Consider the following 17,195-nt stretch of genomic DNA (forward strand, 5'->3'; position numbering starts at 1 on the left):
TTTCCCACCGTGCACGTCTGGCTCTGGGGGGTAAGGCTACGTTCACATTTGCGGTGCTGCGTCGGCGACGCAACGCACAACGCAAACCAAAACGCATGCAAAACGCATTGTTTTGTGACGCATGCGTCCTTTTTTGGCATGATTTTGGACGCAAAAAAAATGCAACTTGCTGCGTCCGCTGCGCCCTGACGCGTGCGCCAAAAAAGACGCATGCGTCACAAAACGCAATGCAACGCATGTCCATGCGCCCCCATGTTAAATATAGGGGCGCATGATGCATGCGTCGCCGCGGCTGCGCCCGACGCAGCCCCGCAAAACGCTAATGTGAACGTAGCCTAAGCGGGCAGGGTGGTGATAGCGAGGACCGGTCTGCCAGTTACTCAGTGCGGATGCCATGAACACGCTTGATGTGTTGGAATAGGTTCCTGCTTGATGGACCATGGAGACCACAGTAGTGGCACAATCCCATAGTGTGCTCTCGGTCTTTAGGGAAAAAACAGAGTGACACAATTCCACTTCCAGCTGAACCTACAAAATGGGAATCATTACTAAAAAACCAACAAACCTAAGGTAGAAACGGGGCTGAGTGTAGCTGTCTGCCTCCTACTGACACTAAGCTAACGCCGATTCGCTCCGTGCCAGTTGGTGGGTATATACTGCCCCCAATGAAGCAATGGAGAAACTGTTTTCGAGCCCTTTATTCTTGAAAAGTCTCAAAACATAATAAATTATATTCGCTCTCACCGATTCCTGAGCTAATCTGCGCCCCTGTGATGCCAATGTGAGGCACAGATGGATTGCTATGGCAGCCGGTGGTCCGTGATTTTTACTATAGGCAGCAATACTGTGATCGAAAAAGCAGAGGGTGTTCCAGCGTCAGGATTTTCTTAAACCGGTCAAATTTATTAGGTAAATACAAAAATATAACAAGCAAGTCACAACCTGGCAGGGACACTTTGTCATATCAAACGCGTTTCAGACTTTAATCATGCAAAAATACTCCGCAAAAAAAATAAGCTCTCGCACGGCTCCATCCTCCTAAAAATGAAAACGTTACTTGTCTTAAAAATTGGTAACACAACTAAAAGAATGTTTATTTTTTTTGGGGGGGAGAAATTTCCGATTTTTTTTTTTTTTTACCACTAATATAATAAAAAAAACTGGCCAAGTTTGGAATCCCAGTAATCGTACGGACGAGGTGAATCCTATTGTTAGGTCCTTTTTGCCACACAGAATACGCCGTAAAACAAATAAAAACAATCGCCCAAAAAACTATTCTAGAATTGCGCCTTTTTTTTTGGCAATTTCACCGCACTTGGATTTTTTCCCCCCATTTTCCAAATACATTAAGTATTGAAAATAAGTACAACTCGTCCTGCAAAAAAACAAGACCTCGTACATCTACTGTATGCGGAAAAAAAAAAAAAAATTATGGCTCTTGGAAGAAGGGAAGAAAGAAACGAAAAAAATAATCGCTAAATCGAAAGTTGGCCCCGTCGGGAAGGGGCTGATGCAAAGCTGTAAAGTCACATCGCAGGGTCTGATACTATTGCAGGTTTCTGTCCTACATTCAGCTCTTCCTCCAGCTGGACAGCGGGATCCCGCAGGGAATGACCATGCAAATGACCCACAAGGTCACCCAACACCTCACCTCCATCAACTACGGGGAAAATGTCAAGCTGCTCACAAACATGATCCAGGTAACGGGGTTGTCCAGAGCGGGGTGGTATAATGAAAAAAAAGGATATGAGATTGGGTTGTCCACTTTTGGGGGAATTTTTTTTTTTAAACTTAGATATGTCTTTGGGGGTTAAAAATAATTTTTGCAATAGGGTTTCATTAAAAATATTGCACCGTTTTGGCCTTCGCAGGCTCTTTGTTTCTTCTTCTGGTCATAAGTCAGCTGAGGAAAGCGTAGAAAAAGACATAAAGAGCTACAGACTCTCCTGTTAGAGCATCACAGTGGGCTCACTGATGAATTCTCAGTTTACTCATTCTGCAGCCAGTGCAAACATACAGGCTATAGAAAGTTAACGGTGCAAAATTTTGTAATGATACACTATTGAAAAAATTTTTTTTTTTTTAGCTTCAAACACGTGAATTTAATTTTTTTTAAATAATGACCGCAAAGATGGACGACCCTTTTTAAGTTAGTAAATGTATTTAGAAGGCAATACATAAAGCAATCCTCAATATTAGAATGGCATTTTGAGGTGTGCAAGACAGCGTGAGCTTGAATGAAAAAGACTGATCCAGATCTCGTACGTTTCTTCTTTAGTCACATATCTCTGCCAGTCTTAGACCCAATGAAGTGGGCCCAGTGGCGGTTCTGGAGTTCTGGACTCAGGTTCTCATAAGCCAGCAGCTATGGCACCGGGACAAAGGCAGCCTGCACCTCATGGACCAGCTGTGCAAAGTGGCATTCAGGCACCTCCAGGAGGACTGTCTGCAGAAACTGCTCTACCAGCAGCACAAGGTGACCCGGGGCGCGGCGTATGGGAGCACAGGTCATGGCCCAGCATAGTACGGGAGTAAAATTAAAGGGGTTTTCTGGAACTTTTATAATGATGGCTTATCTTTACGATAGGTCATCAATACCAGATCGGTGAGGGTGAAACAACAAGCAGCCCCGCCGATCAGCTGTTTCCAGAGCTAGCCGGATGTGCTTGGTATGGAGCGGAAAACCACAGATCTGTCACTTGCACAGTGGCCGCAGCGGGGTACTGGAGATCCACCCCTGCACAGTGACCACAGCGGTGTACTGGAGATCCACCCCTGCACAGTGACCACAGCGGTGTACTGGAGATCCACCCCTGCACAGTGACCACAGCGGTGTACTGGAGATCCACCCCTGCACAGTGGCCACAGCTGGGTACTTGAGATCCACCCCCAATGTAGTGGATGCAGCAGGGTACTTGAGATCCACCCACTGTATAGTGGCCACAGCGGTGTACTGGAGATCCACCCCCTGCACAGTGGCCACAGTTGGGTACTTGAGATCCACCCCCAGCGTAGTGGATGCAGCAGGGTACTTGAGACCCACCCTGTGTATAGTGGCCACAGCGGGGTACTGGAAATCCACTCCCTGCATAGTGGCTGCATCGGGGTACTGGAGATCCACCTCCTGCACAGTGGCCATAGCAGGATACTGGGGATCCACCCCCTGCACAGTGGCCATAGCAGGATACTGGAGATCCACCTCCTGCATAGTGGCCACAGTGGGGTCCTGGAGATCCACCACCTGCACAGTGGTTACAGCGGAATACTGGAGATCCACTCCCTGCACAGTGGCTACAACGGTATACTAGAGATCCACTCCCTGCACAGTGGCCGCAGCAGGGTACTGGAGATCCACCCCCTGCACAGTGGACACAGCAGGATACTGGAGATCCACCTCCTGCATAGTGGCCACAGCAGGATACTAGAGATCCGCCTCCTGTATAGTGGCCACAGCGGGGTACTGGAGATCCACCCCTGCATAGTGGCCACAGCGGGATACTGGAGATCCACCCCTGCATAGTGGCCACAGCAGGATACTGGAGATCCACCTCCTGCATAGTGGCCACAGCGGAGTCCTGGAGATCCACCCCCTGCACAGTGACTGCAGCGGTATACTAGAGATCCACTCCCTGCACAGTGGCCGCAGTAGGGTACTGGAGATCCACCCCCAGCGTAGTGGATGCAGCGGGGTACTGGAGATCCACTCCTCGCACAGTGGCCACAGCAGGATACTGGAGATCCACTCCCTGCACAGTGGCCACAGCGGGGTACTGGAGATCCACCCCCTGCATAATGGCTGCGGCGGGGTACTGGAGATCCACTCCCTGCACAGTGGCCACAGCGGGGTACTGGAGATCCACTCCCTGCACAATGGCCACAGCGGGGTACTGGAGATCCACTTCCTGCACAATGGCCACAGCGGGGTACTGGAGATCCACTCCCTGCACAGTGGCCACAGCGGGGTACTGGAGATCCACTCCCTGCACAGTGGCTACAGCATTGTACTGGAAATCCACTCCCTGTATAAAAGCCCGCATGGGGTACTGGAGATCCACTCCCTGTATAAAAGCCCGCATGGGGTACTGGAGATCCACTCCCTGTATAAAAGCCTGCATGGGGTACTGGAGATTCACCCCTTAGTCATTTATATAGGGGCGGATGTGCAGGACCCGGCCAAGCCCTGTATGCAGACGATGCAGCTGATCGGCGGCGGTGCCGGGTATTGCAAGTCTACTGATGTGGTATTGACCTATCCTGAGGATAGATATATGTAAGTACTGGACAACCCTTTTAAATGTGCTGTCTAGGGTTACAATAACATGGCTGCTTTCCATTGAAAACAGTTATACAGATTATGTCTGTTATTACAGCTCAACACCCTTAAAGGGGTTGTCCGGTCTCTAAGTGCAGTCTGCAGCCGCTCTGTGTGGCTGCACAGTGCCGAATCATAAGAGTGTGGAATGTTTGCACTGTCACGATTCCCCTGTGTGCCCTGTCGAGTGGGCAGTCTCGTGCCAACTAATCTCCTGCACTGCTTTCTTCTATTGAGAGAAGCTGGGTGAGACTAATCAGCACATGACACCAAGTATGCAAATCGCATACACGATTCACACGGGGAACACAGGGAAATCGTGACCGTAGGCGCATCTCACATCGTCACAATTTGTCATTGTGCAGTCACATAGATCAGCTGCAGAGTTTTCTTCTGAGACCTGACAATCCCTTTTAAAGTGAATGGAACTGGACTTGTGGACAAGGATAATGTAGTTTTCTGCAAAAAAGAAGCCGCATTTAATCCTGTACAAGTTCAGTAAATGGCTTTCAACTTCCAATAGATGGGCGAAAAAATAGATATTTTAGGGTCCAGGCAGCTGGAAACAAAGATTTGGGGGTGCTCAGTGATTTTGTTTCTATAGCGAGTATATGCAAAACTGCTGACAATAAAGACTTGATCCTAGAGGTGTAGCGGGAATCTACAGGGCCCCAATACAAAATCTGTAGCTGTATTCTACTCATACCATGTGCTTGTATGGGCACCAGGCCTCGAGTAGGACTGCTACCCTTTAATGCCTTACAGCTGTGCCCCTGCCTGATCCCTTTGCTTTTGGATTGGGGAGGAATTCCAAGATAAAATTCTCAAATCTACATAGTAATTAATACCGTACTCTATAGATTATGCTTACTGATATAATGCTTGTGTTACCAGGATGCGCTTGGTTTTCACTGTGACCGGGGAATACTCTCCTCATTTGTGGGATGGATCGTTGCAGGCAATGTGACTCCTTCTTTCATAGATTCCAACTACAACCCCTCGCAGGTAAGTATACAACAACCATTTATGGATCAAAGCCACCATGTTTTTCAAATCCTGGACAAGCCCTTTACGAAGCAAATTGGGTTTAAAAATACTTATTTATAGATGGACATTTGTTTTAACCTTTTAAGAGGATCTTTCACTAAGTTTTGCATGTGGAACTGGATACACAATGTAATAGTGGCTGCTGAGTGGAATAAAACGTTTTGTTTTCTTAATTTCCCCTTCTCTGTCGCCGAGATTTAAGCAATCAAAGTATTTGGCACCTAAAGAGTTAACTTTTGTTAAGTTCAAGAGGGTGTTATCAGACAGTTTTCACTGGGGGGCGTGTACTTCTTCTCCTTGTATGATGCTGACCAATCATAAGTAAGCATCATCAACAGGAGAAAAAGAACACGCCCCCCACCACAAATTAGAGCAGGATTCTCATTGTATGAGATGCAATTATACAGCTTTGATCTACTGGTCTAACTACCTTGAGCCCGTGATATGACTTCAGGACGCTGCAGTTATGGCAATACCAATACTGATCAGGATTTTTTACAAATATTTTAGAAATTAAAAAACTTCAGAACTTTAAAAAAAAAAAAGTTTGCCACCATTTTCTTTCTTTTTTTCTTTGACGTATCTCAGTGAGAGTACATACAACTTTTTGATCAATTATAATTCCATTTTTTTTTTTTTTTCGTATCCACATGGGATAAATATTTTTATATATTATTAGTTTGTCAGCTATGCCATATCAAATACATTACTTTTGTTTTTATTATTATTGATTTTTGATTCGAACATTTTTTGGGGAGGGGTTTGTTTAATATAATTTTAGTTTTTTACATTTTTATTGATCCCAAAAAGGTGAAGTGAACTTGTGGTCTCTTGATCGCCCCTACTATGTGCTGCAGTATTGTAGTAGGGCATGGTGTATGGAGCCTAGTCGCAGGCATGGCGACCCATCAGCACCCGAAAACTGCGTCACGCCGGGCTGATGGGATCTAGATTGACTTATATAACCTATGGCGGAACTCACACTGCAGTGAGCAGGCTCAACTCCTGAGCCTGCTCCATGTAGTGATGGCACCTGGCCGACATACATGTGTGTAAGGCAGTCTACCGGAGACAAGGTGGCCCCCGCTGCCTTCCAGTAGTGTTTCTGTGGGTGCTGTCTGGATGTTTGGAGCACGGCTGACCCTCCTGTGATCATTCTCACCTTTAGATCTGGTTTTCATGGACTGTGCTTAATACGGAGTCTTTATTCGAAGAGGATTCACAGCTGCGTCGAATCTTGGAATATGAACTGCTCAGCCATCCGTCTATGAGTCCAGACCAGGCTCTGAAGGTATTTCATCATGCCTTTAAGTTCCAGATCGTCAGCTCGCTCCATACCTACGTTCTTCTTCATCTTTTGCTTTTCTTTTTCAGAAAGCCCAGCAGCAGTTGAAGTTGCCCATTGTGCCTTCCGTACAGAGGTTGATGATTTACCGCTGGGCTCACCAAGCGATGGCCACACCGGCAGATCACCCCCTCTTACCTCTATTTTGGCAGAAGTTTTTCCTTCTATATCTGAATCGTCCAGGACCACAATACGGGTACGATCGCCCTGCGGATATTTATGTTAAGGGGTTTAAGGAATTTCAGTATCCTCTCTTGTTGGCCTATCACTAAAAATACTGTCACTTTATGATCGGTGAAGGTTCCTGAGGCCGTCCTTCCCCACCGATCTTAAGATCAAAGAGGCCCCAAACCTACATCTCTTAAGTTTTCTCTTTATGGTGGTGTTCCTGCTTACCCTAGCCCTGTGTATTGAATTTGGTCATTTTGCCATACCCTCTTGAATGGGATGCAGGACACCATTGTGCAGGAAAAACAGCAAAGTGGACACAGCAATACCACCACCATTGCGGGTCCATTTGCATGTGCTATTGAAAAATTATTAGGTATGCTTTATTCCAATCAGTGTGGTTACCATATGTCAGGTTACCAGCTCATGTTTCTTTACATTTAGGATCTCTGGAAAGTGCCAGAAAATAATAAAATTAAATACCTTTTTTTTCTATCCTTATAATATAGATTGGCAGTAGAAGGCTGTATCGGAAAGAGGTTCTTCAACAGCTCAGCCCACCATCACCTCCTTAAACAGATGAAACGTCGTCTGATGGAAGTGGCCGATTTCCACCACTCAGCCAGCAAAGCGCTCCGAGTCCTTGTCCCGATCGATGGGTCCCCGGTTTTCTCAGATTCAGGGAGCTGCACCCAAGACTGTTTGTCTTCTCCAGATCTGCACAAGGAGCTGGTGAAGTAAGTAATGCCAGACTGATGGGCGCTAAATGAGAGGAGGTTGGGGGTGGTATCTGTGGATTATGAAGGGAGTATTATAGGGAGGCTCATGACCAACTTTGTTACCTCTCGCCATACCACTAAAGGCCGATTCAGACATCCATGCAAATCGGTCACAGCACCCACGTATCAGATTGGAGACGCTTCAGCGACCCAAGGAAGATGGCGGTTTGGCTTTGCCCAACCCTGAAGTATATTTTCTGGTAGCCCAGAGTCAGCATTTAAAGGGCTGGGCGCATGAGGTATCGTCCAATGCTGTACAACAGTTGATGAAAGAGGTGACGAAAAGAAGCCCAGTTGTGTACAGTGCCTGGAAGATGGATCCCTGGGTGCGCTTGGGAAAATCTATCCAACTATATTTCTGATACGTAAGCTGTGGGGCAGACTGAAACAAATTCGTGGGGTTACGGGTCTGACTAAGTTCTCCCCGCTATGGTATAATGATAATTTGTCGGAGTTTGTAACAGTGGGGGCTCTACCAGAGTGGCAAGCCAAGGGAATCCACTACGTGTATCAGATAATTGAGCGGCGAGAGCTGAAATCCTTTTCCCAATTGCAGGTGGAGTTCGGTCTCAGGTCCTCGGGGGAATACCAGTATGCGCAGATGAGACACGCGTTTAGAGCTCAGAACAGGGGTGAAAGTCTTAGAATCCAAGGAGATATAGTGCTGGAATATAAAAAAAAAAAAAAACACAAAATTGAGCTTAACTTAAGTTGATATACATGCAGAGGTAAAACGCATGTTAAAAATGGCCACAAAACATAAAACCTACAAGAGAAAAAAGTAAATGAAAACCCTGATATAACTAAGTAAAAAAGCAAAAATGCATTTAAATAACACAGAGTTTTTAGTAATACTGTTTTTTGATCAAAAAATAGCACAAAAGCCATCCCACCTCGTCACGGTAACTCTGATCGGGACAGTCCTAAACTATCTAATATTAAAACCTTACCATGTGTCATTGTTGACCTCAGTGTGAATAAGGGCAGATGCAAGGACTGAGCTCAAACAGTGAAACACTAGACTAGGGAAGCCTTATATAGTTTCTAGCTCAGAGTCTGTCCCGATCAGAGTTACCGTGACGAGGTGGGATGGCTTTTGTGCTATTTTTTTATCAAAAAACAGTATTACTAAAAACTCTGTGTTATTTAAATGCATTTTTGCTTTTTTTACTTAGTTATATCAGGGTTTTCATTTACTTTTTTCTCTTGTAGGTTTTATAGTGCTGGAACATGTTGCGGTAAAGGGACTGCGAGGGGGGTTATTTCCACTTTGTATAAAGACTTGCTACATACGTACCTCTTGGGATTCCCGATAAATGCGAGAATTAGGTGGGAAAGGAACTGAGCCCCCTGGAGGATGAAACGAGGGAATCTGTGTTGGAATGGGTTCCAGGGCTGTCAGTGAGTGAACCGTACAGGCTGTCGCAGCTTTATGTAATACACAGAGTGTACAAATCTCCGGAAGTATTGTATGAAGCAGGGTTACGAGCTAATTCTGAGTGCCCGAGGTGTAAGAATGAAAATGCCGGAATATTTCACATGATGTGGACGTGTCCGAGATTGGTTGCTTTTTGACTGGTGGTTCTGAGTAATGTTGAAGGAGCGTATAGATGCTCGATACCAAGGGATCCGCGGGTGTGTTTGTTGGGTTACGTAGATGAGATTGGAGTGCACAACACCCTGAAGATAGCAATTGCCAGATTATTGTATACGAGATGGTGGCCCGATTCTTCTAACGCATCGGGTATTCTAGAATATGCATGTCCACGTAGTATATTGCCCAGCCACGTAGTATATTGCCCAGCCACGTAGTATATTGCCCAGCCACGTAGTATATTGCCCAGTCACGTAGTATATTGCCCAGTCACGTAGTATATTGCCCAGTCACGTAGTATATTGCCCAGTCACGTAGTATATTGCTCAGCCACGTAGTATATTGCCCAGTAACGTAGTATATTGCCCAGCCACGTAGCATATTGCCCAGCCACGTAGTATATTGCCCAGTCACGTAGTATATTGCCCAGTCACGTAGTATATTGCGCAGCCACGTAGTATATTGCCCAGTCACGTAGTATATTGCCCAGTGACGTATATTGCCCAGTCACGTAGTATATTGCCCAGCCACGTAGTATATTGCCCAGCCACGTAGTATTTTGCCCAGCCACGTAGTATATTGCCCAGTCACGTAGTATATTGCCCAGTCACGTAGTATATTGCCCAGTCACGTAGTATATTGCCCAGTCACGTAGTATATTGCCCAGCCACGTAGTATATTGCCCAGTCACGTAGTATATTGCCCAGTCACGTAGTATACAGCACAGCCACGTAGTATATTGCCCAGTCACGTAGTATATTGCCCAGTCACGTAGTATATTGCCCAGCCACGTAGTATATTGCCCAGTCACGTAGTATATTGCCCAGTCACGTAGTATACAGCACAGCCACGTAGTATATTGCCCAGCCACGTAGTATATTGCCCAGTCACGTAGTATATTGCCCAGTGACGTAGTATATTGCCCAGCCACGTAGTATATTGCGCAGCCACGTAGTATATTGCCCAGCCACGTAGTATATTGCACAGAGACACGTAGTATATTGCCCAGCCACGTAGTATATTGCGCAGCCACGTAGTATATTGCCCAGCCACGTAGTATATTGCACAGAGACATGTAGTATATTGCCCAGTCACGTAGTATATTGCCCAGTCACGTAGTATATTGCCCAGTCACGTAGTATATTGCTCAGCCACGTAGTATATTGCCCAGTGACGTAGCATATTGCCCAGCCACGTAGCATATTGCCCAGTCACGTAGTATTTTGCCCAGTCACGTAGTATATTGCGCAGCCACGTAGTATATTGCCCAGTCACGTAGTATATTGCCCAGTCACGTAGTATATTGCCCAGTCACGTAGTATATTGCCCAGCCACGTAGTATATTGCCCAGCCACGTAGTATATTGCCCAGCCACGTAGTATATTGCCCAGTCACGTAGTATATTGCCCAGTCACGTAGTATATTGCCCAGTCACGTAGTATATTGCCCAGTCACGTAGTATATTGCCCAGCCACGTAGTATATTGCCCAGTCACGTAGTATATTGCCCAGTGACGTAGTATATTGCCCAGCCACGTAGTATATTGCGCAGCCACGTAGTATATTGCCCAGCCACGTAGTATATTGCACAGAGCCACGTAGTATATTGCCCAGTCACGTAGTATATTGCCCAGCCACGTAGTATATTGCCCAGTCACGTAGTATATTGCCCAGTCACGTAGTATATTGCCCAGTCACGTAGTATATTGCCCAGTCACGTAGTATATTGCCCAGTCACGTAGTATATTACCCAGCCACGTAGTATATTGCTCAGCCACGTAGTATATTGCCCAGTCACGTAGTATATTGCCCAGTCACGTAGTATATTGCTCAGCAACGTAGTATATTGCCCAGTGACGTATACAGCACAGAGACATGTAGTATATTGCCCAGTGACGTAGTATATTGCCCAGTGACGTAGTATATTGCCCAGCCACGTAGTATATTGCCCAGTCACGTAGTATATTGCCCAGTCACGTAGTATATTGCCCAGTCATGTAGTATATTGCCCAGTCATGTAGTATATTGCCCAGTGACGTAGTATACAGCACAGAGCCACGTAGTATATTGCCCAGTCACGTAGTATATTGCCCAGTGACGTAGTATATTGCCCAGCCACGTAGTATATTGCCCAGTCATGTAGTATATTGCCCAGTGACGTAGTATACAGCACAGAGACATGTAGTATATTGCCCAGTGACGTAGTATATTGCCCAGTGACGTAGTATATTGCCCAGTCACGTAGTATATTGCCCAGTCACGTAGTATATTGCCCAGTCACGTAGTATATTGCTCAGCCACGTAGTATATTGCCCAGTGACGTAGTATATTGCCCAGCCACGTAGCATATTGCCCAGCCACGTAGTATATTGCCCAGTCACGTAGTATATTGCCCAGTCACGTAGTATATTGCGCAGCCACGTAGTATATTGCCCAGCCACGTAGTATATTGCCCAGCCACGTAGTATATTGCCCAGCCACGTAGTATATTGCCCAGTCACGTAGTATATTGCCCAGTGACGTAGTATATTGCCCAGCCACGTAGTATATTGCGCAGCCACGTAGTATATTGCCCAGCCACGTAGTATATTGCACAGAGCCACGTAGTATATTGCCCAGTCACGTAGTATATTGCCCAGCCACGTAGTATATTGCCCAGTCACGTAGTATATTGCCCAGCCACGTAGTATATTGCCCAGTCACGTAGTATATTGCCCAGTCACGTAGTATATTGCCCAGTCACGTAGTATATTGCCCAGTCATGTAGTATATTGCCCAGTCATGTAGTATATTGCCCAGTGACGTAGTATACAGCACAGAGCCACGTAGTATATTGCTCAGCCACGTAGTATATTGCCCAGTCACGTAGTATATTGCCCAGTGACGTAGTATATTGCCCAGCCACGTAGTATATTGCCCAGTCATGTAGTATATTGCCCAGTGACGTAGTATACAGCACAGAGCCACGTAGTATATTGCCCAGTCACGTAGTATATTGCCCAGCCACGTAGTATATTGCCCAGCCACGTAGTATATTGCCCAGCCACGTAGTATATTGCCCAGCCACGTAGTATATTGCCCAGTGACGTAGTATATTGCCCAGCCACGTAGTATATTGCCCAGCCACGTAGTATATTGCCCAGCCACGTAGTATATTGCCCAGTCACGTAGTATATTGCACAGAGCCACGTAGTATACAGCACAGCCACGTAGTATATTGCCCAGCCACGTAGTATATTGCCCAGTCACGTAGTATATTGCCCAGTCACGTAGTATATTGCCCAGTCACGTAGTATATTGCCCAGTCACGTACTATATTGCACAGTCACGTAGTATATTGCCCAGCCACGTAGTATATTGCCCAGTCACATAGTATATTGCCCAGCCACGTAGTATATTGCGCAGCCACGTAGTATATTGCCCAGCCACGTAGTATATTGCACAGAGCCACGTAGTATATTGCCCAGTCACGTAGTATATTGCCCAGCCACGTAGTATATTGCCCAGTCACGTAGTATATTGCCCAGCCACGTAGTATATTGCCCAGTCACGTAGTATATTGCCCAGCCACGTAGTATATTGCCCAGTCACGTAGTATATTGCCCAGTCATGTAGTATATTACCCAGCCACGTAGTATATTGCTCAGCCACGTAGTATATTGCCCAGTCACGTAGTATATTGCCCAGTCACGTAGTATATTACCCAGCCACGTAGTATATTGCTCAGCCACGTAGTATATTGCCTAGTCATGTAGTATATTGCCCAGTGACGTAGTATATTGCCCAGCCACGTAGTATATTGCCCAGCCACGTAGTATATTGCCCAGTCATGTAGTATATTGCCCAGCCACGTAGTATATTGCCCAGTCATGTAGTATATTGCCCAGTGACATAGTATACAGCACAGAGCCACGTAGTATATTGCCCAGTCACGTAGTATATTGCCCAGCCACGTAGTATATTGCCCAGCCACGTAGTATATTGCCCAGCCACGTAGTATATTGCCCAGTCACGTAGTATATTGCCCAGTGACGTAGTATATTGCCCAGCGACGTAGTATATTGCCCAGTCACGTAGTATATTGCACAGAGCCACGTAGTATACAGCACAGCCACGTAGTATATTGGCCAGTCACGTAGTATATTGCCCAGCCACGAATGTCACAGGTTAAAAAATAAAAAATAAACATATACTCGCCTTCCGAGGGCCCCTGGCAGGTCGTTCTCGCGTAGGTGCGCAGGGCTTGTGATGACGTCGCGGTCACATGACCGGGATGTCATGGCAGGTCCTTCTCCCATACCATCCTTGGCACCGGAACCTGACGCTTATTTTTAACATTATTATTATTATTTATTTATATAGCACCATTGATTCCATGGTGCTGTACATGAGAAGGGGTTACATACAAGTTACAAATATCACATACAGTAAACAAACTAACAATGACAGACTGATACAGAGGGGCGAGGACCCTGCCCTTACGGGCTTACATTCTACAGGATTATGGGGAAGGAGACAGTAGGTTGATGTTTTTTACTATTGACACTGCATAGGCAGCATCAATAGTAAAAACTTGGTCACACAGGGTTAATAGCGACGGTAACAGAGTGAGTTACCCGCGGCATAACGCGGTCCGTTACCGCTGGCATTAACCCTGTGTGAGCGGGGAGTATGGAGCGGCCGCCGGGCACTGACTGCAGGGGAGATCTATTATGCCTCGCTTGAGGAAGCGGTAATAAAAGATGTAAGCTGTCTACTGGAAGGGGGGGATAAGTTGGGGATAATGGGATTTGACACTGTTAAAAATTTGAAGTGAAAACGAGGATGTTACATGTAAATGCAATCTTATTCTTAATAAAAAATCTATTTGATTAAAAAAAAAAAAAAAGTTGTGTGTGAGGATAAATCTGGGGAGTCTGAATAGACTCAGAAGGGATCCCATTAACTTCAAGAAACATTTGGCAGACGAATAGTCCACCTTCAATGTGGGAGGTTAGAATATAAGGATTCCACATCCATGGTGGCTGAGATGGCATTCTCGGGGAGAGGACCTATTGTAGACGGCCTTTTGAAGAGGTCCGTGGTGTTCTGTAAATAGCTGGCTCTCTTCTTTACCAGCGGTTTAAGGACATTTTCTACCCTCCCTGAGATGGTTCGCCTCCTTGGGTTTCCTGGCTTATGGATCTTGGGAAGCATGGAGAACATTCCTATCCTGGGATTCTCAGGTCTAAAGTCCAGAAGGTTTGTGGAACCTGTCCCCAGACCTCTGATGACTCTTCTACTCCCTCATATTTTGGAGTTGGGTCGTCATCCAGTTTGGTGTAATGTCGTATGTCCGTCAGCTGTCTCTGTCCTTCTTCAGTGCAGTTAGTTGTATTTCGGACTATGGCACCACACTGATCCTGATCTTCTTTTTCTTCAGGCTGTGAATTAGATATGTCCTTTCTTTTTTTATCCAATATCATGGACTGCACCAAATGTCTAAATGAGTCGATATATTGGTCCAAAATGATGTTGCGGCCAGAGACTGGCCCGTCTGGAAACTGTGGGATTTACAGAGAATTATTCTCCAAGGAGTCTTACATGATTGACAATTATTAATGATGGAGCTCAGATTTCCAGACCATTTTTATTTTTAATTGTATTTTTTTTGTATAGGTTATTTAACGTATTCATCGTTTGGCTGGACGACGACAAGCTGCAGAAAGGAGAAGTGTATATTCCATCCCTCCCCAAGCAGTATGACCCGCACCGACTGGCGAAGGTCTTGAGAAATGAGCAGGTGAGAAATGATTTAAAGAGAATCTTCTACAACCAGAGAGATCCATGGGATCTTCCAGGAGTTTGATATTGATGGCCTATCCTTAGGAAAGGTCATCAATATCGGATCAATATCAGACCTTTGGGGGTTCATGCGGTACTTTCCCCCAATGATCAGTTGTTTGCAACCACAAACAATGTGGGATCGCGCCATTCACTTCAATGGGAGTTGAGTGCACTCAAAATGGCAACCCAATAAAACCTGATGTCTTATTTCTTTGTCTCCCACATTTGTTCCCTTTCCCTAGAATCTCTGGATGGAGTTTATTAACATGGAGCGGATCATATTTGAAATTCAGGAATGTGTAAATGGCTGGAACCAAATCAAGGTAGAGATGGACACGAGTCTGCTGACTCCAGCCGTGACTTTGGACTTACCGTCCCCATCAGCAGGTACCAGAACATACATTGTGCACCCGTCCTGCTCTTTCTGGGGCTGAGATTATCCAGTGTCCGGGGTGTCACAGACCCCCATATTTCCTTTACATTTCTCGTTCCTGTAAGGGCACGTGCATACTGACAAATTTTCCGGACACATGCTATGTGTGGTTTTCGCGGATGATATTTTATGGGGCTAATTTTTTCTTCTGACCAAATAGTCCGCAGGAAAAATCGGAGACACGTCCAATTTTCATCCGCATGTCAGATCAAAATCGGCAATGCCAGTCTTCGGGTCCGTAGAAAAATCAGATTTTCACGGCCCAACAGAATGGAGTAGGTGGAGAAACTTTTTTTTTGTCTTCCTTTCTCCACGTCTGAGCAAAAACTGATGCCGCGCTAATCAAAGTCTGATCAGGATAATCGGATGTGGAGAAAATGACCGTGTGACCCTACCGTAAGACTAGGGCTATACGGCAACACATTTCACATTGTGACATCACACTTAAGGATTTTCAATTGTGTCCCATTGCAACCTACCAAGTGATAATCTCCTGGTGATAAAACACTGATTTTATTGAAACTACAGCACACAGTGTAATAAGTGACACATCCTTGGAATCAGACTCTCCGTCCCTACCTCATGCTGCTGATTGCTTAGCAGGAACTTGCTGATAGTTTCCCTTTATTTATTTTTTTTCTGATTCTAATCCCATCTGAGCCCAAATTATCACATTTATCGCTTTAGTTGCTAAAGAGAGAATCGTTCTGAACTTGAAGAAGCACCCTGCACCCTGTCCCGGCATCACCCTGCAGCTTATGAAACCTCCCGTTTCCGTCATTCCAACCTCATGTTATCTCAACACCCAGGATGCCATGAAGCTTGTGCACAAAGATCTTACTGTCCTGCAGCAGCATGCCAAGTAAGGGCCACCGTGTCATGTTGGTAGGGGTCTTTCAATGCTCACACTTTAAATGCCATTTTTTATGCAACTAGGTTTGTTTTAATAGCTTTATTGTGGTCAGCATGCTCTCATCTGGGCAAAGGTCATTGTGCAAGGAAGGAAGTAGGGAAGGTGAGATGTGATCATTACCTGCTGTGAATAATGGGTCCTTTGTTTACTATTTTATATGGCGGCGAGATCACAGGACCCACCATTCCCAATAAGTGATGTCTCCGCTCACATCCTCCTATTCCTCTACAGTGACTGATAACACCGGATCCACCATTCATAGTAGGTGATGTCACAGCTCACCTCCTCCTCCTGTACAATGACTGATAACTGTTATGACCTGGTGGTGAGGACAATAATGGACCTGGTGGTTAAGAGCACACGGAATGACCTGATAGTTACTAATAATACAGGACAAGCTCTGAGACGTGGGAACTCTGCTGACCGCAATCCCTAATCCTATCAAACACACTAGAAATAGCCGTGGATTGCTCCTAACGCTCCCTATGCAACTCATCACAGCCTAAGGAACTAGCTAGCCCTAAAGATAGAAAAATAAAGCCTACCTTGCCTCAGAGAAATTCCCCAAAGGAACAGGCAGCCCCCCACATATAATTACTGTGAGTTAAGATGAAAATTACAAACACAGAGATGAAATAGATTTAGCAAAGTGAGGCCCGACTTACTGAACAGACAGAGGATAGGAAAGGTAACTTTGCGGTCAGCACAAAAAACTACAAAAAGACCACGCAGAGGGCGCAAAAAGACCCTCCGCACCGACTCACGGTGCGGAGGCGCTC

General features: G+C 45.7%; 1 protein-coding gene across 1 annotated transcript in view; it reads left to right on the forward strand.

The window, feature by feature from the left end:
* The window catches only part of EPG5 (ectopic P-granules 5 autophagy tethering factor), a 143,464-nt gene that overhangs the window by 64,925 nt on the left and 61,344 nt on the right, over positions 1-17,195 (forward strand). Inside the window, exons 18-26 of the mRNA XM_069747033.1 lie at positions 1,556-1,700; positions 2,279-2,476; positions 5,207-5,317; positions 6,528-6,650; positions 6,734-6,900; positions 7,382-7,609; positions 14,903-15,026; positions 15,313-15,457; positions 16,191-16,365. Of these exons, the coding sequence (XP_069603134.1) occupies positions 1,556-1,700; positions 2,279-2,476; positions 5,207-5,317; positions 6,528-6,650; positions 6,734-6,900; positions 7,382-7,609; positions 14,903-15,026; positions 15,313-15,457; positions 16,191-16,365 (1,416 nt within the window). The remainder of the gene's footprint in view (positions 1-1,555; positions 1,701-2,278; positions 2,477-5,206; positions 5,318-6,527; positions 6,651-6,733; positions 6,901-7,381; positions 7,610-14,902; positions 15,027-15,312; positions 15,458-16,190; positions 16,366-17,195) is intronic.

Source organism: Ranitomeya imitator, chromosome 1 (assembly GCF_032444005.1).
Source record: "Ranitomeya imitator isolate aRanImi1 chromosome 1, aRanImi1.pri, whole genome shotgun sequence".
NCBI lineage: Eukaryota > Metazoa > Chordata > Amphibia > Anura > Dendrobatidae > Ranitomeya > Ranitomeya imitator.